Source organism: Anabrus simplex, chromosome 4 (genome assembly GCF_040414725.1).
Source record: "Anabrus simplex isolate iqAnaSimp1 chromosome 4, ASM4041472v1, whole genome shotgun sequence".
Taxonomy (NCBI): domain Eukaryota; kingdom Metazoa; phylum Arthropoda; class Insecta; order Orthoptera; family Tettigoniidae; genus Anabrus; species Anabrus simplex.
Window position 1 is genome coordinate 114,798,932 of NC_090268.1, and position 26,983 is coordinate 114,825,914.

The window sequence follows — 26,983 nt, forward strand, 5'->3', positions numbered from 1 at the left end:
ACATAGAAGGTTTCCAAAAAGTGGATTATAATGCTCGAATGAGAACAAAAATGAGGCCACAAAATCCATACAAGTCAAAGTTGTAGATTACTCATTCTTCTTGAATTTTGAAGAAGTGCCTACAAACATTCAGTTTCCTTCTGGTTAGTATTAATAGAGGATGGTTGCCTAGTTGCACTTCCTGTTAAAACAATAGTCACACCATCATCCCCGCTGTATCATGAGCATCATCAATGTTATTGACTAAGTTATTATTACATACAATATTCAGCGCTGCTTCTTCTTTTTCCTTTGAACACAATGACAGATCAGCACTGGAAAATAGGAAAATAGAAAGAGAAGACTAGATACTACATGAAAAATGAAATGGCGTATGGCTCTTAGTGCCGGGAGTGTCTGAGGACATGTTCCGCTCGCCAGGTGCAGATCTTTCAATTTGGCACCCGTAGGCAACCTGCGTGTCGTGATGAGGATGAAGTGATGAAGACAATGCATACACTAGGGCATACACTAAAGTAGGGCAGCCCGTGCCAGCAAAATTAACCAATGATGGTTGAAATTTCTGTCCCTGCTGGGAATCGAACCCGGAACGCCTGTGACCAAAGGCCATTTAGCCATGGAGCCGGACAGATACTAGATTATCATTTCTATATACCATATCTTTGAATATCATCTAAAAGTAAATAAAAGAAATAACTAACAGACTTTATGTACCGTATTATAATTCTCATTTTCTGTTAGTTTAAAATTTGCAAAGCTAACCTCATAAAAGATTACAAGCTTCAATAACTGTATGCAGTACTTTTTTTTTTTTTTAAGAAAGGTGGCAGTACTCACCCGAACTTCTTCACAAACTGAATCTCACACTTTGTTGATATCTCCAGATGTACCATTTTCTTATCTTCCAAAGGTACTGATTTTACTGTTGGCCCACTCTGAAGAAATTTTCACTTCCATCAGTTTTTCTAGTTCTAAACTAGTAAAATCTTGGCACACCTTACAACCTAGCATTTTATCTTTTTGCATAAAGCCAATTGTTTCTCTGGAAGAAATCATTTTTCTGAGTTAATGTCCAACAATCAGGACAGTGATGGTCAGAAGCATTTCTCTCTTGAACTGCAGTAAATCTATTGGTACTTGCAATGTTTTCTTCACATTCACTTTACTCACTGTTCACAGGTCAGGGGATTCTTCAGAAGAATCGCCATGCCTTCTTTTATTGCGCACCATTACAAAATAATTATTTTTATTAATTTCACTTCTCCAACTTCTGAACCACATGCACCCCCTGCTCCTACTAAACAACTATGAACTGCCTTGCCTCGGCTGTACAAAAGAAGTGTTTTATGCTTTTCAGATTATTTTAAAACAATGAAAGCAGTTAAATTTAAACATACATTAGATTAACTATGACGGTTAGCTATTTACTAGTTATTTGCTGCTACGTTGGTATTAATGGCACTTGGTGCAATATGGATACCATTAAATTGTCCTTGACAAGAACAGTTCGTTTGCTGAAGGGTGTGAAAACCAACCCACTATTCTATTGTATTCCAGTAGCCAAAAACATGCTAGGATAAGAAAGAGCAGGATGAAGATTAACTCTTTCTTTAACTCTGAACTGATGGCACAAAATGTTTAATAGGGCAAGAATGATAATTTTAGAATGGCAGTTTACAGACACCTTCAATCTTATACTTGTATTATTATGTCTATAGAAACGTAACAAAAGTGGACAAACAAGCTGTTTTTTTAAACAATTTATTTTATGTCACACCGATTGGCTAGTTGTACTTCCTCTTAAAACAAAAATCACCACCACGACACAGATAGGTCTTATGGCGACGATGGGTTAGGAAAGGCCTAGGAGTGGGAAGGAAGTGGCTGTGGCTTAATTAAGATACAGCCCCAGCATTTGCCTGTAGTGAAAAATGAGAAACCACGGAAAACCATCTTCAGGGCTCCCAACAGTGGGGTTCAAACCCACTATCTCCCAGATGCAAGTTCACAGCTACACGCTCCTTACCGCATGGCCAACTCGTCCAGTAGTTTCATTTTAAGCCATAAGCCAACACTTCATAGGAAATGAGATAAGAATATTCCAAATAATATATCTTTTTTGTTTCTTTGGAGAAAAAGTTGCCGGTATTGTGTACCATTGCGTACCACCGCAAAAAAATTTGACCAAGTTCATTTTAAAAATCATTGTAATCACATGTTGTCCTCTCTTCAAAAAACATATACAGTACAATTGAATCCCAGTTCACTGTTATTTCAAACAAGAAATTCTATACAAAGAAAATAATACATGTGACAGATACTTGCTTACAAGCAACAATGTCAGTAGCTGTTGTACCACAGGAGGATTTCCATGTGCCAACACGAGGATAACACAAGCACCCAGTAGTCTATAAATAGATCGTTTGTCTTTCATCTGATATTGTCAGTATTAGAATTGTTCACAGCTGCATTTTCTTTGTGTGTTGCAATAAATAAGAACCTTAATCAACAACTTTACTGTATCACAGAAACTTACGAGGGAAATGTAGTAGGGAAAAAATGATAACAGTCTTTTTCAGCCACTGCAGTCATTTTCACCTTACCATTGTGAATTAACAAGTTACACTTTATTCTACTTTTTGAGTTATGATAATGTATTTTTTCATAACTGTTAAGTTCTTCAGTGTGCCAAAACTAATATTGAGTAATAAATATATAAACTCTATCTGAAAAAGGAAACATATAGTATCAGTATTATACGGTACTTGAAAAAGAAACAACTTAATTAAAATAGAATGACAAGTTTTGTTCTTAAACGAACATCATCAGATTCTGTCAAATCACACTCAAATATTAGAAAAGTATAAACATTTATGTTTATTTCTGTTTAAATACTTTTTAAAGGTACAATGTAAGGTTCCACCTTTATTTACAATACTAAAATTATATTTATAGGGTGACATTAACAAGTGTCGGGACATGTTTCGTACTTCTCTTTGGACATCATCAGCCAAAAATTGTTGTAAGATAAGTAAAATGGTCACAAGTACACATTAAAATACATGTGTTCAACAGTTTTATCTTCATTTCAACAGAACAAAAAAGCAATTGAGCTCCAGCATTATAAGAAGATTCTTTGAATTTTATCATGTATTTTAACTGGACATATTCGGTCACCTGAATAATATTTTAATGTGATTGTACCTTTAAAATGTATACTATCGACAATATGGGCTTTGCAATGAAGTTCATTTTATGCAATTCTGATTAAATACTTGTAAACTTGAATATATGGATCTTAATGAAGTTCTGTTCCCCTCTCCACTCCAACATAGAATGTGAGGTGCTGAAAGAAAACTTTTGCTCTGTCATGCAACAAATTTGACCATTTATGGTCCTTAGTTGGTCCGTACTGACTAAGTTCATAAAAATATACTAGGGGTGACGGTTTGGTCCGCCCTGTCAATATATTATAAAGTTCCTAGTAATTGTACAAAATTAGAAAATTAGGAACTTGATGAAATGAAATGGCGTATGGCTTTTAGTGCCGGGAGTGTCCAAAGACAAGTTTGGCTTGCCAGATGCAGGTCTTTTGGTTTGATACCCGTAGGTGACCTGCACATCGTGATGAAGGCAACACATACAACCAGCCCCCGTGCCAGCAAAATTAACCATTTAAGGTTAAAATTCCCGACCCTGCCGGGAAATGAACCCGGGACTTCTGTGACCAAAGGCCAGCACGCTAACCATTTAGTCATGGAGCCGGACAGGAATTGATAATATATATTGACAGGGTGGACCAAACCATCACCCGTAGTATATTTATATGCTTTGTCATTGGTGCGATTCCAGCTGATTAGTCACTCTTTTGATCTTCCTCTATGCCGTTCCCCCCACCCTGGCTTGGTCAATGAAGAATCTAATAGGCCAATGACAAAGATCTAGCCAGGGCGAAGGGTATGGCTTAGAGGAATGTCAACAGACTGACTTAACCAGCTGGAATCACGCCAATGACAGAGCAACGTGGTTTTGTTTTTTTCAACACCTTGTATTCTATGCTGGAGTGGAGAGAAAAACAGGACTTCATTAAGATAAGTTAGAGGTTTTCAAGTTCATAAATATTTTAACAGAAATAAACATAAATGTTTGTACTTTTCTAAACAGAAACATAAATGTTTATACTTTTCTAAATATTTTAGTGTGATTTGACAGAATCTGATGATGTTCTTTTAAGAATGAAACAGATCATTCTATTTTAATTAAGCTGTTTCTTATTTAAATATAATAATGTTACCATATGCTTTATTTTTCAGGTAATTTATAAATTTATTACTCAAAATTAGTTTTGGTAGACTGAAGAACCTAACAGTTATAAATTAACTGAGTCAAAACTGAAAAGAAATAGCTTCAGAAATTACAACAACAACAAAGTGATGAGAATGTGTTTACACAATTAGATAACATTGTTGATGACATATGTATTAAAACTGGCTTTTGAGAATTCATGTGACTTGAGTATTAAAAAAAACTGCAACGATCTATATAAAAGGATATATCTAAATAGACTGCTGGGCATTAGTGGATTAAACTGACCTGTTGGGATACTTTTCTCCTTCTGTGTTTGTCCTATGTTCCTTGTCTTTTGCCATCTTTTCTTTATGTCTTCTACTTTCTTGTTGTTTTTTTTTTGCTGCTTCTTTTTTTCATTCTCATTATCCTACACTTCTTGCATGAAGACTTAAGATCTGTCAAGATGGCCCCTTTAATAAGTATTCATGCCCACCTTTCTGATGAAGCTGTGAAGTAGAAACTAGCTGATCAGAGTCTAAAAGAAAATCAATGTAGAAGAACAGGGATTGATGTGGAGAAAGCTCATCTATTTCAAGATAGCCAGATATCAAGATTTAGATATTATCCTTTAGTGTTTTCATGTTTGTCCTTGTCTCTTTTTTCTGTTGTTCCATTTTCCACTCCTGACCTGTCATTGTGTTCATCCCACTATGTGCTCCTTTCCACGTTCATATCTCCGTAAATATAGCTTGATTTAAAACTTGTTTGTTCCTTTCCATCACTTATGTGCAATAGTTACACAGTGGTCTGAACAAAACTGTGATACTAATGTATATGAAGTAAGAAAGATTGCCACTGACAGATGCCAGTTGTGAACTAATGCAGTGGTGGGTGGTTTGAACAGAACTTTCCCTTTTAATTTCATTAGTAATAATTTGGTGCAGTATTTGGTAAACTGACTCTGTATACTGTGTGCAGTATAAACATAATAGAGGTTTTCTACCTATAATATAACAACTTTTGCTATTTGACCCCTGAAATGAGTGTGAAGTGAGTACTTCTGGTGTTGTATGAGTGTGATCTCCAGACCTGATACAAATTTGGAAGTCGTGGAAGATGTACTGAATATGTTGTTAAATCCTTTATGTGTTATGACAGTCAACCCAGTTTTCAAACTGTTGATTTGAAATCAACAAGTCATTCTTCAAACCTTATATTTCTTGTAGAGTGACTTTGAGTGAGTTACAAGTTGTGACGACCGCAGAGACCCAGCTGGTTTACCTAACTTCCTTGGCCAACTCTTAGTCTCTTTTAAACATGGCCTTATTACTTTTGCAAGGCCTAGGAGTATTATTCATTTGCTTATCTTTCATGGCAGCTCTCTTTACCTGAACTTAGAAGGGTAGATCTGTTCTCTTATGAAAAAACTAGCAAGATACCCGTGCTGCGCTACGGTATTATACTGAAATTTATAATTGAATGCTTATTGTTTTAGATATATAATCCGCCGAAATTCGCGATCTGACTCGTTTTCTGCAAGAATCCACCAAAATTCTCGATCTGACTCGTTTTCTATTATTTTACGGCACGTTTCCTCCATTTTTCAATCTTCCTTTCCAGTAATCGATTTCGTACCTCCCGGGCTAGGCTCAGGTATTCCTCCCGGTCAGTTGGGTCCGTAAATCTTTGCCATCTTTTCCTATAATCATTTTTAACATAGATAAAATCCTTCAGGAGATCCGGCGTGGTGTCATATTGGGTGCCTTGGCGGCACTGAACCCGCGGGCGGACTGCATTCTTAGTCATTACCCGTCCAGGAGCCGTTTCCAGCGCGGTCCGCCCATTTGACGACGGTCCGGAATATTATTATTATTATTATTATTATTATTATGTGTTGCTGGAATGGCTGATGACAGGGAAAACCGGAGTATCCGGAGAAAAACATGTCCCGCCTCCGTTTTGTCCAGCACGAATGTCACATGGAGTGACCGGGATTTGAACCACGGAACCCAGCTGTGAGAGGCCGGCGCTCTGCCGCCTGAGCAACGGAGGATCCTTATAAGTACATTAATAACAGTAAAATCAATTGGTCTCACCTCCTTCTACACCCCACCGCCGTTAAGTTTATTTACCGACAACCCCCCTCCCCACCAAAAAAATTAAAGGAAGGCTTGTTTCTTAATGTTTAAGGGAGATTCCAAACACCAATGTTCACGTCTATTACCTTCAGTTTTGAGATATAAGTATCCCCATAAAAATAATCTACTTTTTTCACTTCATTTCACACTACCCCCCCCCCTAAGTGAATTTTCCCGCAAAAAATACTCGTTTCTTTAATAGTAAAGGATCTTCTAAATACCAATTATCACGACTCTAACTTCTTCAGTTTTTGATTTATGTGTCCTCATGAAAGGAATTCAACTCCTTTACACTCCCGCCCTCCAAGATGGGTCCCCCCCCAAAAAAATGCGTTTTTCTTTGTTTTTAAAGGAGATCCAAATACGAATTTTCACGTCTGTAACAACTTTAGTTTTTATTAGATGTATGTATTCTCATACAATTAAATCAATTAATTTTTCAATTCTTTCACCCCCCCTTCATTGGATTTTCTGAGAATACGTGTTTCTTTACTTTTAAAGCAGATTGAAAATATCAAATTTCACGTCTGTAACATCTTCATTTTTGAGATATCAGTAGCCTAATTAAAAGAATTCAACACCATTTTCAGTCACTTTTACCCCCCTCCCCCTCCACCCAAGTGGTATTTCCGAAAACTAAAAATACACGTTTCTTTATGTTTAATAGAGATAAAAAATACCATTTTACACTTCTGTAATATGTTAAGTTTTTTAGATATACTGTAAAAATCCTCATTTTAAAATTTCACCCCTTTTGAGTTCCCCTTAAGTGGAGTTTCCAAAAACAAATCACCTATGTTTCTTTACATTTACAGGAGATTACAAACACCCACTTTTTACGTCTGTAACATTTTACGTTTCTAAGATATTCTGTAGATATAGTCTTTCAAAAAATTCACCCCAATTTGTCACTCCTGTTTAACCCCCATTAATTGGATTTTCCTATTGGGATTTACAGGAAACAAAAAAATACGTGTTCCTTTCTTTTTAGAGGAGATTCTAACTACTAATTTTTACATCTGTAAATTTTAAAGTTTTAAGATGAAGACACACTCATTTTAAAAAAATTCACCCCCCTTTTCACCCCCCAATATTTGGATTTTCCAAAAATGAAAAAATTCGTGTTTCTTTATTTTTAAAGAAGATCCCAAACACCAATTTTCAGGTCTGTAATATCTTCAGTTTCTGAGATATAAGTAGCCTCATTAAAGGCATTCAACCCTTTTTTCACCCCTTTTCACTCCTATTGCGATTTTCCGAAAACAAAAAAATACATGTTTCTTTATTTTTAATGAAGATTCTAAATACCAATTTTTACATTTGCAAACTTTAAAAGTTTGGAGATATAGATTCACAAATTTTAAAAATTCACCCCCTTTTCACCCTCCCATTAATTGGACTTTTTAAAAACAAAAAAGTACATGTTTCTTTATTTTTAAAAGAGATCCAAAGTACCAATTTTCAGGTCTGTAATATCTTCAGTTTCTGTGATATAAGTATCGGTATCCTGATTAAAGGCATTCAACCCATTTTAACACATTTTCACCCTTTTTTACCCCTCCTATTGGGATTTTCTGAAAACAAAAAAAATATGTGGTTGCTTTTTTTTAAGGAAGGTTCTAAATGCCAATTTTTATTACTCTAAACCTTCACGTTTTTGAGATACAGATATTCTCATTTTTAAAATTAACCCCCCTTTTCACCCCTTTAGCGACGGAATATCCAAAAATCCTCTCTTAGCGAGCACCTACATCTTAATATGAATATATCCCCAAAATTTCATTTCTTTATGTCCAGTAGTTTTGGCTCGGCGATGATGAATCAGTCAGTCAGTCAGCCAGGACATGTTATTTTATATATATAGATTGAAGATGGGCTGATAATCTCATTGTTCTTCCCCTTAAAGAAATATTATTATTATTATTATTATTATTATTATGGCGACGATGGGTCAGGGAAGAGCTAGGAGTTGGAAGGAAGCGGTTGTGGCCTTAATTAAGGTACAGCCCCAGCATTTGCCTGGTGTGAAAATGGGAAACCACAGAAATTATTATTATTATTATTATTATTATTATTATTATTATTATTGTTGTTGTTGTTGTTGTTGTTCCGAGGTATCTGTGGAACAGCAGAGGTGAAAGAAGGTGCTGGTGGGAATAGGTCTCAACTTACGAAATTAAAGTTAATTTAAAACTTTAACAAAGGTTATATTTTCTTTTCAAGATAAATAAATAACAGAATATAACAGGTACCAAGTAGCAGATCAACAAATTAAGAAAGTACAATTACAGTTTGTTACTGGATTTGGGCTTCGAGCCCCAGACTCACAATCCTTGAGCTATAAGCCCCACTTTACCTATATACAAGGTTCAACAAAGGGGCAGAAAACCCCAATCATGCCAAGGAGCACTTGCTCCCAATTACCCAGTAAAGACTCCTCGATTCACACAAAAAATCCACTTTTAAGAAAGAGCAAACCCGCTCTCAAAGATCAAGCCTATACAAAGGCCACACCAAACTCCACCTTCAATCTGCCCTCCAGGCACACAAGAACAGGGGTAATAATACCCAATCTACTGAGGCCTATTCAGTAAAGAAACAGGTCAATTACATGGCCCAAAATTCTGAGTTGAATGGAGGTGTAACTTGCGCTCCTAATACATTTTTAAAACCTATTTGGCACTAGGCCGCTTATGCAAGGGCTAATCCCATACTACGGAGGTGACTTGTATAAGAGGAAAGGAAGAAACGGTTGTGAAAACAAAGTCACCTCATAACAATAGGAGTGGGAGCTCGAGAGGGTTTAGCACTCTCTATCCCAATTTATAGTTAAAAAGCCAAAATTATACCAAATGTCTATTACATTTTAAGGATAGGTTACATGAGAAAAGTTTCGAACCTGCCCCGAGGGTTAAACTGCTGAGCTAGCAAGAAATAAAGTTATTAAACGGCCATTACCTTGTGGATGAACTGCTGCCCGAAGAAAGAGGCGCTTCCCGCCCCCTGCTACATAATCACACTAGGAGAGATGTTACTGAAGTGGCCAGGAGACCAGAAAATCAACAGTTTATATACCCTCGTGGAAAATTCAAGACGTTTCATGAATGATTACAACCCGCCCACAAAATTTTATTGGGTAACAGCAAAAACTAATACACCAGACGAAGAAGAAACACCTTATTGGTGGAAAATTAATTACAGAAATTCCTCATTGGTCAAATTCAAAACTGGCGGAAGGAGAAGGGTTATACTGGCAACCCAAACAATGACTGAAAGAAATTTAACAAAGAACAAACTTATGAATACCAAATTTCTTCAAAAAAAAAGTTCCTTCACTTCGCACTAGGGTGCACAATTGTAGTTCTTAAGTAGTGCCATCTAGAAGAGAATGTTCATACTTCTTACTACAGAGAAAACAAAAACAAATCGAAACCGACATAGTTCAGAACACTTCAAAATTTACAGTAAAGACATCTTCTGAGAAACCCTAGAATTAATGTGGTTGTTAAAGTTCAGGCTTTCTCCAGTAGAGGAGTTTCAACTGGCGCAATGTTTGAATTAGCGGCGTGGAGGTGTACCGCCCGGTACAATTATTATTATTATTAACACACTTGAAAACTGACATTATTTTATGATGACCAAAACTGAAAGTGACTGAGGTATGAGCAATGCTAGTAATACCATTCCTTATGTACCTAGTCTCTGCTGTGAATGGTGTGAAAATTTTGCTCAATTAATTGAACATACATGCAGAGTGATCAACATAGCAAAAGTTTCCAAGTGTCTATTAACTACTCATGTGTGGTCAAAAGAACCTCACAGAGCCTGTTGCTGGTATGAGAATCCATAGCAACCTTTTTTTGCTAGTTGCTTTACGTCGCACTGACATGGATAGGTCTTGTGGCGACGATGGGACAGGGAAGAGCTAGGAGTTGGAAGGAAGCAGTCGTGGCCTTAATTAAGGTACAGCCCCAGCATTTGCCTGGTGTGAAAATGGGAAACCACGGAAAACCACCTTCAGGGCTGCCGACAGTGGGATTCAAACCTACTATCTCCCGAATACTGGATACTGGCCGTACTTAAGCGACTGCAGCTATCGAGCTCGGTATAGCAACCTTTACCAGTGTACATTTTCCCTGATAAGATCTCCACTGACGATAGGTTATAAAGGCATAACAGGAAAACTTGTCATGGGATGTTCAAGGAAATTATGTGTTAAGAGCATTCAGAGGACAAAATAATGGGCTTTAGGAGAAGCAAAATTGATCTATTGTGGATGTTTTGACTATATTATTTAGTTGAATTAAATTAACTATTATAAAAATATTGAAATCACTGAAGTTTTAATATATTTAATTCTGTGAACTTTTTGTTTGTAACACTATCTGTAGTCAAATGCCATATCATTAGTAGAGGGTTCAATTTTTAAAAAATCAGTGAGCTGATTATAATTTAAATAAGTTACATATGCTGCTGTTTTCAGGCTTAGTACCAACTCCAGCTGGCCGAAAGTATCTTCTCATCATTCTTCTTCTATGGATCCTGATAACTCCGATACCAAAGTTCACCGGCATTCAAAACCTCTGCATGGTTCAAGGTATTCAAAGACTTTCATTGATTCTTAATCAAAACCTTTGTCGTAATTATATTTGCCCAGACTGAACTGAAAGTTAATCTACAGTCACAACTTATTCAACTTCTTCTAAACAAATTTGCTGTGTACATTCAGTATTGTAATTAAGATTCTATTAGAATAAAAATTTATTGTAGCCACCTGTTCAATACAATTCACCGTTGTGGTGATTAAATTCTAAATGATTTATATGCACTACATAGGTACATGTTTCGCCCTGTTTTTGGACATCTTCAGCCTATTGTCAATCTTAAGGTCAAGACCCAGATATTGTCTTTGTTAAACATTTGGAACCAATATATACAAATATGACCTTATAATAAGAATCTTCCTATTTTTTACAAATAAAAAGGGGGCCTTACTCTAGGTCAGGGCATGCACCTGGTGCATGCACTGTGCATGGTGCAAAAGACGACTTTGCTTGATTGATCAGAGTGCAGACCCCCACTCCTCAATTTGGAGCAATAGCGCTGTCTCTCTTTCCCCACACCTGTCTCGCTCACTCTGCCTGTCTTCCTCTTCCTCACTTGCTCCATAGTGCTCCAAATCTGAGCCAAGTTGAGCCGAGCTTAGCCGAGTAGCCCAGAGACGAAGCGTTGGTCTGAGCTGAGCCGAATGGGACCGATGCACTGTGCACAGGAACTCTGCGCCTCAATTTGCACGCGTGAGATTTTGGGCATTTGAGAGGTCCTGCTCTAGGTGATATGTTCAAAAATTACAAAAGTGTGCAACTTCAATTAAAACAAAATTTGTTACATGAATACATTTAAATTATCTAACAATTTACAAACTATACAAAGCAACAATTGTTGCAATATTTTTGTAATTTTTGTACATATCACCTAGAGTAAGGCCCCCTTTTTATTTGTAAAAAATAGGAAGATTCTTAATATAAGGTCTTCAATATGGAACAAACATGAGATTAGTTACTTGTAATTAATTATTGTACCGCGAAAAGAATGTCTGTTTTTGGGGCCGCTGACACTAGTTTGAAGAGCATAGAATATTTGTAAGGGGGTGGTACAAAAGCATTGGGGTTGGTACAGAGAGGGGCACTAGTTCACTGAATTAATATTCCTTTGAAAATTTGGTTTTATTTTTCATTGGAAACAAATTCATATCACCTTTCACACAAGTTGTGTTGTAGCAGGCTGGAATCTTCAGACTCTGGGATGGTTACTAGACACCGTCTGGACAGGAACCATGCCCATCCTGGATGTGAAATTTTCGACATTCTAGAATTTCTCAAATTTCTGGAGGATCTGGAAGTTCTCGAATTTCTAGGCGCACACGTTGCGGGGTTCGATCTCACACAATAATACTGAAAGGTGAGGCGTGATGCGCACACAAGTCCCCCATATGGCATTCAACTCATTTGTAGCACCGTTAAATAAATTGACCTTTAAATACTGCATTAATTCATCGCAAGTGGGATACGTCAAAATGTTAATGAAATTGACACTTGAATCTTGACTCAAACACCTCGTTGAATCACAAAGGTTCATAAATTATCACTTGAAAGTAAAACAGTTAAACTGAATATCTGACCACATGTTGCATGTCAGCCGAATTAAAACTTGGGAAAATTATGTACAATTTACAATGTCTAGTTCACGACATAAGTCCACTGATATTGGTACGACAGACTGGCATGTTCTATTAGATCATTAAACTTTATCATCACTGTCCCTAACTTACTGACTTCGTCAATCTTATAATCAGAACACAATGTTGAGCGCAATATTCACAGTTCGTGCACATTCAGGACATATTAACATGTTCATGATAAATTAAGCAAATTTAATGGCACTCAGAAATTTCCTATACTGTCTGTAAATAATTATTAAAACTATATGCACTTGAAGAATGTTCAGCACTGTCTTTAATAATTATTAACATTAAACTGCACTTGGAAAGAGTCTGACACTGTCCGTGAAAAATTATTATGAAGTAGAAATTATAAGTTCATATATGGCACTGAAAAATTCTATGTTCTCCTCAGAACTTCACAAGAGGAAAATACACAAATTCAGATATGGCATTAACCCGTTAAGTGGGGAGGTCATAAACGAGGACTTCCTGCATAGTGGGGAATCATTTTCAGTAATTTTTTTCTTTAAAAAAGAAATAGTTTTTGCCAACCTACACCCGCTTAAATATTATATTATGTTAAAATTAGCATAAAGTTATACGTTGCGGTGTAAATTGCGCTATTATTTACAATTGAAACGATTTTTCAATCCATCCAGTGTCAGTGCAAAAATTGCATATGTGCCATTTCATATTTACTTCGATTCGGAGTATTATTTGTGTTGCTTACATTAATTCAACGTTGAAATATGTAACACACAAATAAAAAGTATCAAATACTCCAAATAATACAGACACATTCACTCAAATATCACATTTTCCTGAAATAAAATAGAAAAATGTACTCAACACGTAGGCCTATAACTTGCCATTGAAGAGGGCAGCGAGTAATCCATGAGTTCATTCATCACAATTTTGTCACCACATTACACAAAATTACACTACACTGTTCAACACTATTTACACTCAATAGCTATAACAAATGACTGGAGAGAAAATTGAAAAGAACTATTTCAGGATGGTCACTGATAGTTGCCGGCACGCAGAATGTACAGCGGTCACCAAGTGTAGACTACGATCTTCTCAGATTCCCCGAGTATGGAACCTGAGACTCGCTGGCATATTTGCAATGCTCATACTTCAACTGTATGGTATAGCCTGAAGCAAGGAGAGGGGCACAAAGCGACATTGCATACTGCACAACAATACTGAGTGTCCCGCCGCTGGCCTTTCGCCACGCAAACAATGCATCTCTTATTTGCGTGCAGTCTTGACTTCGAGGCTGGATTGAAATCTGGAAAATGTCTTCCCGAGAATCGAGTTGACAAGTCAACGGGTGCGGGTCTCACTGATCGAATTGGCAAGGCTGCGTTAGGGGTAGCGTTCGCATACTTTTGAAATAGTTTCTGCACAATTTGAATACGAAACTCCAGCTGAGTGAATTTACCGCCGTGTTTCTTGTATATCACAAAAGCATTGAACACTGTTATATCCAGTAGGTGTCTAAAAATCTTGTGGTAATATTTCTTCATTCTTTTTCTCGCCATACTGTATGGCACGATACATTGGTTCGATAAGTCCACCCCTCCCATTGAGTCATTGTACTCAATACATACGACCGGCTTCTCTTTGGTTTCTCCTTTCTTGTTTAGAACAGTGCGCATTTCCGCGTCATGAATACTACTCAGCATGCAGACTTCTCTCTTGTCTTTCCACTTCAAGGCCATGAGTTTGTTTTTATAGGCAAAAGCCACCTCCCCTTTTTTCAGCTTTTTCCCCATGACGTCCTTCGGAAGATTTTTTCTGTTAGATTTTACAGTGCTGACAGCGTCTGTCTGAAACTCATTGAGCTGATCGAAGAGTTCCGGGCTACTGTAATAATTGTCTAGAGCTATGAGATATCCCTTATTTAGAAGAGGTTCGGCTAGAGCGAACACTACTTTCGAGGGCTTAGTATACTGGGAAATATTTACCCCACAAACCTCATTTACTAGCTCAGTTTCCTTGCCTGTGTACCACAGGATATTCCACACATATCCTGTTTTAGCCTCACACAATTTAAAAGATTCCATCCCGAAACAAGCTTTCTTCTTCGGAATGTACATTTTCCACCCCAAGCGACCTTTCCAAAGGAGTAAACTTTCGTCAATTGATAGACGATCATCTGGTAAATAGGACATTTTAAATTTTGATACAAGAATGTCTAGAACTGGCTTCACTTTGTAGAGTTTTGGGGATACTTGCCGATCGTAAGCCTCATTATCTGAGAAATGTAAAAATTTCAGTAGAAGGAAAAAACGTTTCTCGGACATGGTCTCATAAAAGATGGGAGTAGCAAACAATCTATTACGTGAAAAATAATGAGATAGCTTCGGCTTTTGAATTATACCCTGAAGAAGAAAGATCCCAAATAAAAGTTTTATTTCTTCCTTGTTAGTAGGAACCCAATCCCTCTCCCTACTTCTCCTTTTCATCTTAGCTGTTCCTATACTAGCTTGTATTGACTGCTGAGCGTACAGATTAGTTTGCTCTGCAATAAGTTCGCACAATTCATCGTCAATGAAATGCTCATATATTTCGTCCGGTTCTTTTTTATTTAAAAGCTCGCCCTGAATTCCACTTTGATATGTAGCTGGAAATCGGGCTCTCCTACATCCCCTTACATCCCAGTCATTAGGCGGAATAGGAGGCAAATCGCTCTCACTTTCTGACTCGCTACTCTCATCGGAGCTCGAACTCGACACCTGTCCACGGGATCTAGGCAACAGGCCTACTCCGACGGAAGCACTCGTGCTTGGAGCATCTAATAGCGGGATAGTTTCACCATTACTATCTAAACTAGAATCACTGCAACTATCTTCCTCACTGAGCTCGAGAATATCCCGTATATCATCACTCGGAAGATCTACAATTCTTTTGGACATGTTGATTACAAATATGAAACGCTACATGTAGAATTAAAACAATAAATCACAAGATAAATGTGTATACCAACAAAACAGCTTATGAGAGCTGAAAACATTCACACCGAGACACGAAATACTACGCTCCTTGCAGCACACTGACTGAGCTTCTCGCCAAGCGCCACATAGGTTGTTCTTGCGCTACGCAGCTATGCAGCAGATAATAAGGGGATTCCTAGACGAGAACTGCTTAGATACACGAAGGTGAAAAAAATTCTGTCAGATGGCAGCACCTCTCGGAACATATGGAGAAAGTTTCAAACCTACCGCTTGTTTCGTAACGGAGATAAAAAATAAAAACTTTCCGCGCTTCACATGACGCGCGCCCACCATCGGGCTCGCTCCAGCCGCGTCACCTGAAGCGAGCCCCACTCTACGGGTTAATATTCTATATTTCCACAGCTTGTTATGGAAACACAAGTTCAAATGTAACACTCAGAAATATTCTAAGTTCCCACAGTTTGTTACAAAACACAAGTTGAAATGTAACACTCGGAAATATTTAAATCCCACAGATGTTATGAAACACAAGTTCAAATGTAGCACTTGGAGAAATTACAACACTTACGAGAAAAAATTCTATGTTCCTTCAGTTTGTTACAAAAATACAAGTCCTAATATGGCACTTGAAGAAAAATCTAAGTTCCGCTTCCACTGGAATCTAGCACTAGAAATGCAAAGTATCGTCCGGACATAGGTTTGGTCTGTCGCACTTTGCAGAGCTCCACCCGTCACTTGTGTCGTAGAGCCAGTGGAGTATTTCTGACTGACTCTGTAGCCTGGATCACCTTACTTTTATACCTGGAGCTGACGAAGCATCTCAAAATGTGAATATTATCTGCCCCTATAACTCCTGAAGTACATGGTGAATTTGCTCAAGAATTTGGTAATTTGCATCTGTTATGATGGCCTCTATGTTGGCGGTGCAAAAATGACAATATCTTAACTGCAAATAGACTTTTACTCATGGGTTGGAACATTACCATATATGGTCGTGCCTTGCTGCATGAAGCCAGCTTGAGGCGGCTATGTCACAGCTATGTACATCAGTGAGTCCGGCGGGCTTGCCTACCCTCCACCTCGCACGAAGTTCAACACTCATACTTCGAACTCGCTTTCACGTAGCGGTGTTACCGGTACAGTATATATGTATAAACATAGTAACATAAAACATATCCAATTATTAATTTAATGGCGTGTGACTTCCAGAGAGGCCTGGTGCAGGTCTTTCTAGTTGACACCTGTAGAGGCGACCTGCACGTCTATGAGGATGGGGCCCTATCTAAGATGAAATGTAATTGTAGCAGTAACTAATTGCAACATTAAATACAATTTAGAATCATTGTAACCACCTCGTGAAATCAAAATTAAACAGGGTAAAATAGACGGAAACTAACAGCAGGATGTGGACAGTGGAAGAAACCCTATAAGATTCTGGATCGAAGAACTTTTGTGGCCGAAACTTCGAACAAAGAATAATTTAGTTAATATCTACTTACAGTAAATACTTATTTATTATAAAAAACATCTAAAGAGACAATAATGAACACTACAGTTAATATAAAACACAATATAGAAAAACAAACACTGAAGTTGCTGCCTTACAATCTTACCATTGCTAGTCTTATGGAAAACACTTTCAATGTGAAGCGACCATCTTCACTAAAGAAAACAGGTCAAAGGAAAATAACTCCAAAAGGAGCAGATTTAATGATGTCCAACTTAATGTAAAATTAATTTAAGTTACAAAAATGTTATAAAAGGCTTGCCTCATGACAACGTGAAGATGGATGTAAGAACTCTGTACACCATCAAAATTTATATTTGATTGCTGGTAGAAAAATCGATGGGTAAACTCCAATGACAAACTAAAAAGGTGAAATAAAAAAAAGGTACATTAGGAAATTTAAGATTTGCCTACCTCAAGAGAAGCCAGAGCTCTTGGACAACACGTCCGCTCTACATGATGCCGAACACAGAATTCAGACACTCTGCGACGTGCTTCCCAAAGGAAGCCCACACTGGATGGTGTAACTGGAAATGCCACAGCAAAATTAATGACCAATGACCACACAGGAGTTACCTTTTGATTTATTTAACCCAATAACATTTAATTAGACACTGGTTGCCTTGTATCTTGTGCAAGTTCCAGAAAAATCGACACGTGTGGTACAAGTTGTTCCACAAATTTTGACAATAAATTTAATACATTTTTAAGTAATCCAAAATTTAATTTAAGAAGGCCAAATATATAAATTCTTGCAGGAAACACCACACTAATACTGAAAACATCACATACAGTCAGTCTCCGAGCCATAGGAATTAACTAATGAAAGATAAAACCCCCAACCCAACCAGGAATCAAACCCGGGACCCCGCTAACCATTTAGTCATGGAGCCAGACAAACTCATGTCTCCATCTCGAGGTGGTACAGCTCCTTCCAGGCACATCCCCAATGGGGGTGAACTGCATGTACCATTTTAACCACATACCAGCCCTTCTGCCATTCTTAAATTCCTGGCAGTGGTGGGAATCGAACGTGAGCCCCCGAGGACAGCAGCTAATAACACTAACCATTACACTATGGAGCTGGACATCTACTTACTGAATTACATTCATACGCAGAAATTATGCGTACTTGCAGTTGTAACCATCCAATCAACTTCAAGAGGAAAATATTCAATAAGTGTATCCTCCTAATCACTACTTATGGTTTAGAAAAATATGTTAAACAGCAGGTCATGCAGAGGAGGGGTTTGGAGAAGAATCAGGGATGGGCTGAGTAGCTGAGGTGGGAGAGTGCTGGACTTCTGAGCACAACTTAGCAGGTTGGCTTAGTCCAGTAGTATCTGAAGTTGCTCAATTACATAAGCCTTATGTCAGTAGATTTACCGGCATATAAAAGATTTTCTGTAGGACAAAATTCCTGTACCTTGGCATCTCTGAAAACTATAAAAATGTAGTTAATGGGACATAAAACCAATAACATAATTATTAGGAAAACCAGGGTGACTGACTTGATATAGTGTATGGCAAGACACTAGTGGAACTGAACTAGGCATGTTGAAAAACAAGAAAGTTGATGGACTAACAAAGTGCAGTACCAGAAGACTACAACAACTACTGCGGGCTTGATGACAACTGAAAGGTTGCAGGGAAGAAATGGCTCTAGACTGTAACAGTCTGAGAAAGCTGCATGGCAAAATTTGGAAGAGGTCTATAAGGAGACGAAGTCAAATACTTTCATGTGTAATATATATATAAAATGGACATTTGTTCCATGAAATATAAACTACCCCAGTTATTTATTCTGAATGGTGCTTATCTGATGGCCATGATCGTTAAGGTATTGAAGTTTATATGGTGTGACACTGTGGTTAGCTGGTTCGAGTCCTGTTGGTTGAGAAAATTTTCACCATGACATGGCCGGCAGGGTAGGGGAGGTGGTGGTACATAGTTTCTAATCACTAGATTGCATGCCAAAATCCTGGATTAAATTCCAAACCTCTCTGCAATACACATCTGGAGTGAGGGCATATGACACTGTTGATGATGATTCTTCCATTGAAAGGAGACGTTACCGTAAGCCTTGAGCAGACCCCTTGGTGTTATTCGATTGGAGTAGGCTATGTGCCAGCACCAGGTTTCATCCTTTCCCTTCCTCCTGTTATATATCACGTCATTCATTTCATCTCATTAGCTCCTCTGATGAGGTTGACATCAGGAAGGGCATCCAGTCATAAAAACCTGCTATGAAGATTCTGTGAATTGAAGATTTCACAGAATAATTTTAATATGGTTTTAAAAGATTTTGAAGTGTCAAACAGTGTCAATGTCATTTAAGAAGATGTTTAACCTTATTCTGCGACATTATGTTCACTACATGGCAATAGCCTGAGGACTTTATTGAATGGTTTTAATATGTTTCTACAAAAACATTTTTTAGAAAACGTCAAACAAAGTGAATGTTTTTAAGAAGATCATGATTTTATTATTTTTTTATTATTAGTTTTGTTTAATTTTAATGATTATTTAAACCAAATTGCATCAGATTTTAGCAATCCAAAGTTTAATAATTGCAAGTCTTGGACAATATGGACTCGGAAATAAATTATGGTTTTTAAATCTTTATCATAGTTTTTATAATGTGTGTGACGTAGATAAACTCATATATGTTTGCCAATGTTTCCATGTTGTAATTTCATCTTAACAACATTTTTGGTATTGAATAAGATGGATACGAATTTTAATAAATTGTAATCTTGGTTCAATACGGACGAATAATGAAATTTATATACTTAATATGAAGATTCTTCTCACTTCATACCTGACCCCATCAAGGAACCGGACAAGTGTTGGACATACATACATAGTTATTCTGTGTGGTACTTGCTTCTTGCTTTCTCCTCAGTTCTCTGGGATTTCCAATTTGTGAATGCATAGGTAATCAAAGGGCCGCGATTTGTTAGGCAGTCCTTCTATTTACTTATGCTCTTTCCTTTCAGCTTTCTTGCTTGACTTCCCTTCATCAATTTCTAGTTCTCTTTCAGCAACAGCAGTAATCAGTATATGATGTGTTGGGGACTACCTCTAATGACTCTCCCTCCCTTGAGCTGATGAACATATTTGACAATTCAGAGCAGTGATAGGTCTCTAAGTTCAGTCAACTTTGAGTGATTCTAAAATCAAATATTGTTATGTAAGTGCCAGTGTGGTTTTGTTAAAGTATCTGGAACCACTGATGCAATCTTCACAGCCTGACAGCATTGGGAGAAAGGATATCCCATTCACAATGCATTTCTTAATATCAAGAAGGCTTTTGATATTTCTTACAAAATTGTACAAAACTATTTTAATCCTCCTAGTCAATACTACGAAGGTAATCCCTAAAATAAGGTCTACTATTTTTTTTATGAATACAGAGCTCTGTTCGTGTGGTTGTTGGTCACAATATTGTGAAGAGTGTTTCCCGCACTCGCATATAAACATGTGCACACTGCACTGAGGCACTCAGTCTTTGCTTGGCAGCCGTTGAGAATGAAGCTCCCGTTGAATGTTACCGCCAAGTGCAAAGTGTGCGCAGTTATTCGGTTTTTGAACATAAAAGGTACTGAACTGATTGAAATCCATCGCCAATTGACAGAAGCATATGGTGAGTCATGCATGGACGTCAAAAATGTTCGTAAGTGGTGCAGAGAGTTTGCAGCCAGTCGGACTGAAATTCATGATGAACAAAGGAGCAGGAGACTGTCAATTTCCATCGAGACAGCCGTGAAGGTTTTCCTGAGGTTTTACGAACAGCAACTCACAGAATTTTAACAGAAAAATTGAAATACCGGAAGGTGTGCACAAGATGGGTGCCACGCATGCTGACTGAAGACCACGTGCAGCAACGAGTTGATTCTTCCCATGCATTTCTTCAACACTTTGCAGCCGAACAGGACAAGGTTTTGGACTCAATTGTCATGGGTGATGAAACCTGGGCATTCCAATTTACACCTGAGACTAAGCAACAATCATGCTAGTGGCGGCATCCCTCTTTGCCAAAGCTGCGGAAATTCAAGCAAGCACAGTCTTCCGGTAAAGTCATGACAACTGTGTTTTGGGATCGAAAAGGGATATTGTTGGTTGACTTTATGCCTGCTGGGACTACAATTAACGCTGACAGGTACTGTGAGAACCTGAAAAAACTCAGACGGGCAATTCAGAACCGGAGAAGAGGACTGTTGAGCAAGGGTATAAACATTCTCCATGACAACGCTCGTCCGCACGTCGCCCGGCAAACCGTTGCGCTCCTGCAACAGTTTCAGTGGAACATCATCACCCATCCACCCTTGGCACCCTTGGCACCCAGTGACTATCACTTGTACCCTGAGTTGAAAGAACATTTGGCTGGAAAGCGATTCAGCACCGACGATAAGGTGAAAGATGAGGTTCGCAACTTCCTGAACAACATGGCAGCGAGCTGGTATGACATGGGCATACATAAATTGTCACAGTGTCTACAAAAATGCATCGACTGAAATGGTGATTGTGTAGAAAAATAGCTAAATGTTCAAGCTGTAAAATGATGTAAACCATTGTAGAAATAAACAGGTCTATGTATTTATAAAAATATAGGAGACCTTATTTTTGGGATTACCTTCGTATATATTTTACGTCGAATTAAGATGAAACTTCACACATAAATAGACATGTTTCAACCTGGCATTGGGTCATCCTCAGTAAGACATGTGTGATGAATTAAAAAACATAGGAAACACACAAAATGAAGTGTTAGTTAAAAGATTTTTAAAAGCTTGATGAAAGTTAAAAAACTGTGAAATGTTGATCGTTAAAACAGTCTTGAACTGGAGGTCTTTCCGTTTCAATGTTTTTGTTGTCCTTTGGAGTGGTTCAGCTGGTATCTGTATATTGTTGGCTTAGTTGTTGTGTTCTGACATGGGCTGATATACATAAGCAATATTGAAGTTAAAAAGTCTCATTTTTAGTGTGTGAAATGGATAATACAAATTGAATTAAGGTTGAAAAACGGTGACTAACAGGAACAACATTTAGAGTAAGTTATGAAGAATGAAAATTAACTTACGTTGTGTGGCCCGCTTGTATCACCCGTGTTCTCTGACTACAGAGTTCAGCTCTCGACTGACTTGCTCCTGCAGTCGAGATGCAAAACATGTTGCTACAAGGAAGTGGAGTAGGGAAATGGGGTGGGACTTGCGGGAGAATGGGAGTGTGCAAAATAATGGGGGCGGAGACTGAAACCGAGTGTAATAATTGTGAGTTCTTATGTTACTGTTTCTTATTACAAATGATTGAAATAAAAGTTTCCCATTTTACATTCTTTTTTTCATTTGTCTCATTTAAGTTGAGGGCAGGGTTCTTATATTGATCCATACTGATATAAAAATTCTCTAAAATGTTGAGTAGTGGACCTTTTTGTTCACAATGTAGAATTTTTAGTTCTTGATCTATTGTAATATAATTGTGATTATAGTCTTTGTGATGGTTACTCATAGTCTGTAATAAGGCTTTTGATTGTATACCACACCATCTAATTAGGTATGCATTGCGAGATGATGGAGTTGTGGAACAACTCACTAATGGCGTTCAAATGCTCTATGTTAACACCAGTAGTAGAGTACAATGTGCTACTAGTATATCAGACAGCTTTCCAATCAAAGTTGGTGTTCATCAGGGTTCAGCCCCGTCATCTCTACTTTAAGTTCCATGGATCTTACTATATGGATGATGTCATGCTTGCCAGTGCCACCAAACATAATCTGCAACACTAGGTCCAAGCTTAGCATGACACCCTTGGAAAATTTTGTCTTCATCTTAACATCAAGGAGATAGAATACCTTACAAACCAGAATGACAGTGATATTGAAGTCAATGGTGAAAATCTACCAATGGCTGATACTTTCCGTTACTTAGGATCTCATTTATGTAGTAAACACCAACATTAATGCTGAAGTGCAAGCAAGGATAAATGCTGGATGGATGTGATGGAGGGATGTAATGGGAGTGTTCTGTGACAAGAGAATGCCGATATGCCTGAAGTTGAAAATATACCATACAGTTAATGAATGCTGAATTTTCACGACTGCATTGTAATAAAAATCAACTTTAAACCTATTAGGTCATGTTATTCGTGCTGAAGAGATGTTAAGTACAGAACAAAAATGGCCAACCAGACACCAGTGAGATCAGAACCCATAACCTCCCAATTTCGCGTCGGTTGCTCTACCAATTGAGCTATGGTGGCCTAGGTCATATCTGTTCTGTTGGAAAGGATCTAAGCTACAGGTCTGGCACTACTGTCATTACACTGTAGAGTGCGTTGAAGACGCCTGACTACTATCGACCACATCTTAGTTGGATAGTACATAAAGAAACATTTTCTGGCCTTGTGTCATACAAGCTAAGTCATACAAATGCTCTATTTTGGTAAATGTGGAAAACTAGAGGAAACACCGGCACATAAGATGAAATTCTACATGATTACGGAAGTTACATTAGTGGAAATAGTCCGAAACACAAGAATGCATTTAAATAACATAAGCCAATAACATAGTGCTTACCTTGGCCGGCTGAAGACCCATTGCGGGACGGACGCAAAACGCGTCCGCCCGCTGTAGTGATCCAAAATCAAATTAACTTGCACACGCGAGGAGCCACAAACAGGAAATAGAGTGATTACAAATAACCAATAGCAACACTCCGGTTTGCCACATTCACCTTTTCCCCCTGTGGGTGGGGGCGGTAGAATAACACCCACGGTATCCCCTGCCTGTCGTAAGAGGCAACTAAAAGGGGCCTCAGGGACTCTGAACTTTGGAGCGTGGGTTGGCGACCACGGGGCACTCAGCTGAGTCCCGGCATTGCTTCCACTTACTTGTGCTAGGCTCCTCACTTTCATCTATCCTGTCAGACCTCTCTTGGTCAACTCTTGTTCTTTTCCAACCCCGACGCTATTAGGTTTGCGAGGGCTAGGGAGTCTTTAATTTTCACGCCCTTCGTGGCCCTTGTCTTTCTTCGACCGATATCTTCATTTTTCGAAGTGTCGGATCCCTTCCTTTTTTTCCTCTGATTAGTGTTATATAGAGGATGGTTGCCTAGTTGTACTTCCTCTTAAAACAATAATCACCACCACCACCACCTGCCACATTCACCAATTAAAAATCCTAATATACTGGCCAATGTCCGACTCGTTGGCTGAATGGTCAGCATACTGGCCTTCGGTTCAGAGGGTCCCGAGTTTGATTCCCGGTCGGGTCGGGGATTTTAATCGCTTCTGATTAATTCTTCTGGCTCGGGGATTGGGTGTTTGTGTCCGTCCCAACATTCTCCTCTTCATATTCACACAACCCACTACACTACCAACCACCACAGAAACACGCAATAGTGATTACATCCCTCCATATAGGGTTGGCATCAGGAAGGGCATCCGGCTGTAAAACAGGGACAAATCCACATGTGTGGCGCAGTTCGCACCCATGGCCCCACAGGAGTGGGAAAAGTGGTAGAAAAAATATATGTATATACTGGCCAATAAAAACACTTGTATTTTGACCAATGACAATGATCTAGAATAATCCTTTCTGCTGAATTTGCATATTAGCAGATATTACAAAATGACAGGAAAGGGCCACTTACACGTGGAACACCCTGCCTCACAAGTCATGTATAAACATTCCACATTCCTTTCTATAATTTACAGAATAAAACAATTTAAATCAGGAAATATAAATACCCAGATCTCTTTGAACATAAATCTTCTTTGTAGTCCATTTCTTCATAGGCCTAAATATTTAATAATTTTTAAATAAGCTACATACAATAATTTGCTTTGCATAAACACTTCAGTTTTTTAAATGTTTTTGTTTACCCAACATGATGACAAGACAAAATTTACATAACAAGGACATCTGTTGCTTTACTGATTTCTGTTCACTGCTGTTCAACAACAGCCACAATTGTAACTGGTCTATATTATTTTGTGTCAGTTTTACCACCATTTTTGAAAGCTGGACTAAAAAATTCTTTCTTCCATTCCACTGAGAAAACACCTTGGTTTAATGTTAAGTTGAACAGATAAAAGAGTGCTTTACATAAAATAAATGAGCAGTACTTGAGCAGGTAAGTTGAAACACCATCAGGTCCTACAGTTTTCTTTAATTCCCGAGATATCAGTTTGTTGTAAATTTCTGCCTTACTAATCTATATATATATAAAATAACATGTCCTGACTGACTGACTGACTGATTCATCATCGCCGAGCCAAAACTACTGGACATAAAGAAATGAAATTTTGGGGATATATTCATATTAAGATGTAGGTGCTCGCTAAGAGAGGATTTTTGGATATTCCGTCGCTAAAGGGGTGAAAAGGGGGGTTAATTTTAAAAATGAGAATATCTGTATCTCAAAAACGTGAAGGTTTAGAGTAATAAAAATTGGCATTTAGAACCTTCTTTAAAAAAAAGCAAACACGTATTTTTTTGTTTTCAGAAAATCCCAATAGGAGGGGTAAAAAAGGGTGAAAATGTGTTAAAATGGGTTGAATGCCTTTAATCAGGATACCGATACTTATATCACAGAAACTGAAGATATTACAGACCGGAAAATTGGTACTTTGGATCTCTTTTAAAAATAAAGAAACATGTACTTTTTTGTTTTTAAAAAGTCCAATTAATGGGAGGGTGAAAAGGGGGTGAATTTTTAAAATTTGTGAATCTATATCTCCAAACTTTTAAAGTTTGCAAATGTAAAAATTGGTATTTAGAATCTTCATTAAAAATAAAGAAACATGTATTTTTTTGTTTTCGGAAAATCGCAATAGGAGTGAAAAGGGGTGAAAAAAGGGTTGAATGCCTTTAATGAGGCTACTTATATCTCAGAAACTGAAGATATTACAGACCTGAAAATTGGTGTTTGGGATCTTCTTTAAAAATAAAGAAACACGAATTTTTTCAATTTTGGAAAATCCAAATATTGGGGGGTGAAAAGGGGGGTGAATTTTTTTAAAATGAGTGTGTCTTCATCTTAAAACTTTAAAATTTACAGATGTAAAAATTAGTAGTTAGAATCTCCTCTAAAAAGAAAGGAACACGTATTTTTTTGTTTCCTGTAAATCCCAATAGGAAAATCCAATTAATGGGGGTTAAACAGGAGTGACAAATTGGGGTGAATTTTTTGAAAGACTATATCTACAGAATATCTTAGAAACGTAAAATGTTACAGACGTAAAAAGTGGGTGTATGTAATCTCCTGTAAATGTAAAGAAACATAGGTGATTTGTTTTTGGAAACTCCACTTAAGGGGAACTCAAAAGGGGTGAAATTTTAAAATGAGGATTTTTACAGTATATCTAAAAAACTTAACATATTACAGAAGTGTAAAATGGTATTTTTTATCTCTATTAAACATAAAGAAACGTGTATTTTTAGTTTTCGGAAATACCACTTGGGTGGAGGGGGAGGGGGGTAAAAGTGACTGAAAATGGTGTTGAATTCTTTTAATTAGGCTACTGATATCTCAAAAATGAAGATGTTACAGACGTGAAATTTGATATTTGCAATCTGCTTTAAAAGTAAAGAAACACGTATTCTCAGAAAATCCAATGAAGGGGGGGTGAAAGAATTGAAAAATTAATTGATTTAATTGTATGAGAATACATACATCTAATAAAAACTAAAGTTGTTACAGACGTGAAAATTCGTATTTGGATCTCCTTTAAAAACAAAGAAAAACGCATTTTTTGGGGGGGGACCCATCTTGGAGGGCGGGAGTGTAAAGGAGTTGAATTCCTTTCATGAGGACACATAAATCAAAAACTGAAGAAGTTAGAGTCGTGATAATTGGT

General features: G+C 37.6%; 1 protein-coding gene across 1 annotated transcript in view; it reads left to right on the forward strand.

Annotated features, from left to right (window-relative positions):
• LOC137500463 (uncharacterized) overlaps nt 1–26,983 on the forward strand; it is a 123,612-nt gene that overhangs the window by 21,203 nt on the left and 75,426 nt on the right. The window contains exon 3 of the mRNA XM_068227361.1: nt 10,912–11,025. Within this exon, the coding sequence (XP_068083462.1) occupies nt 10,912–11,025 (114 nt within the window). The remainder of the gene's footprint in view (nt 1–10,911; nt 11,026–26,983) is intronic.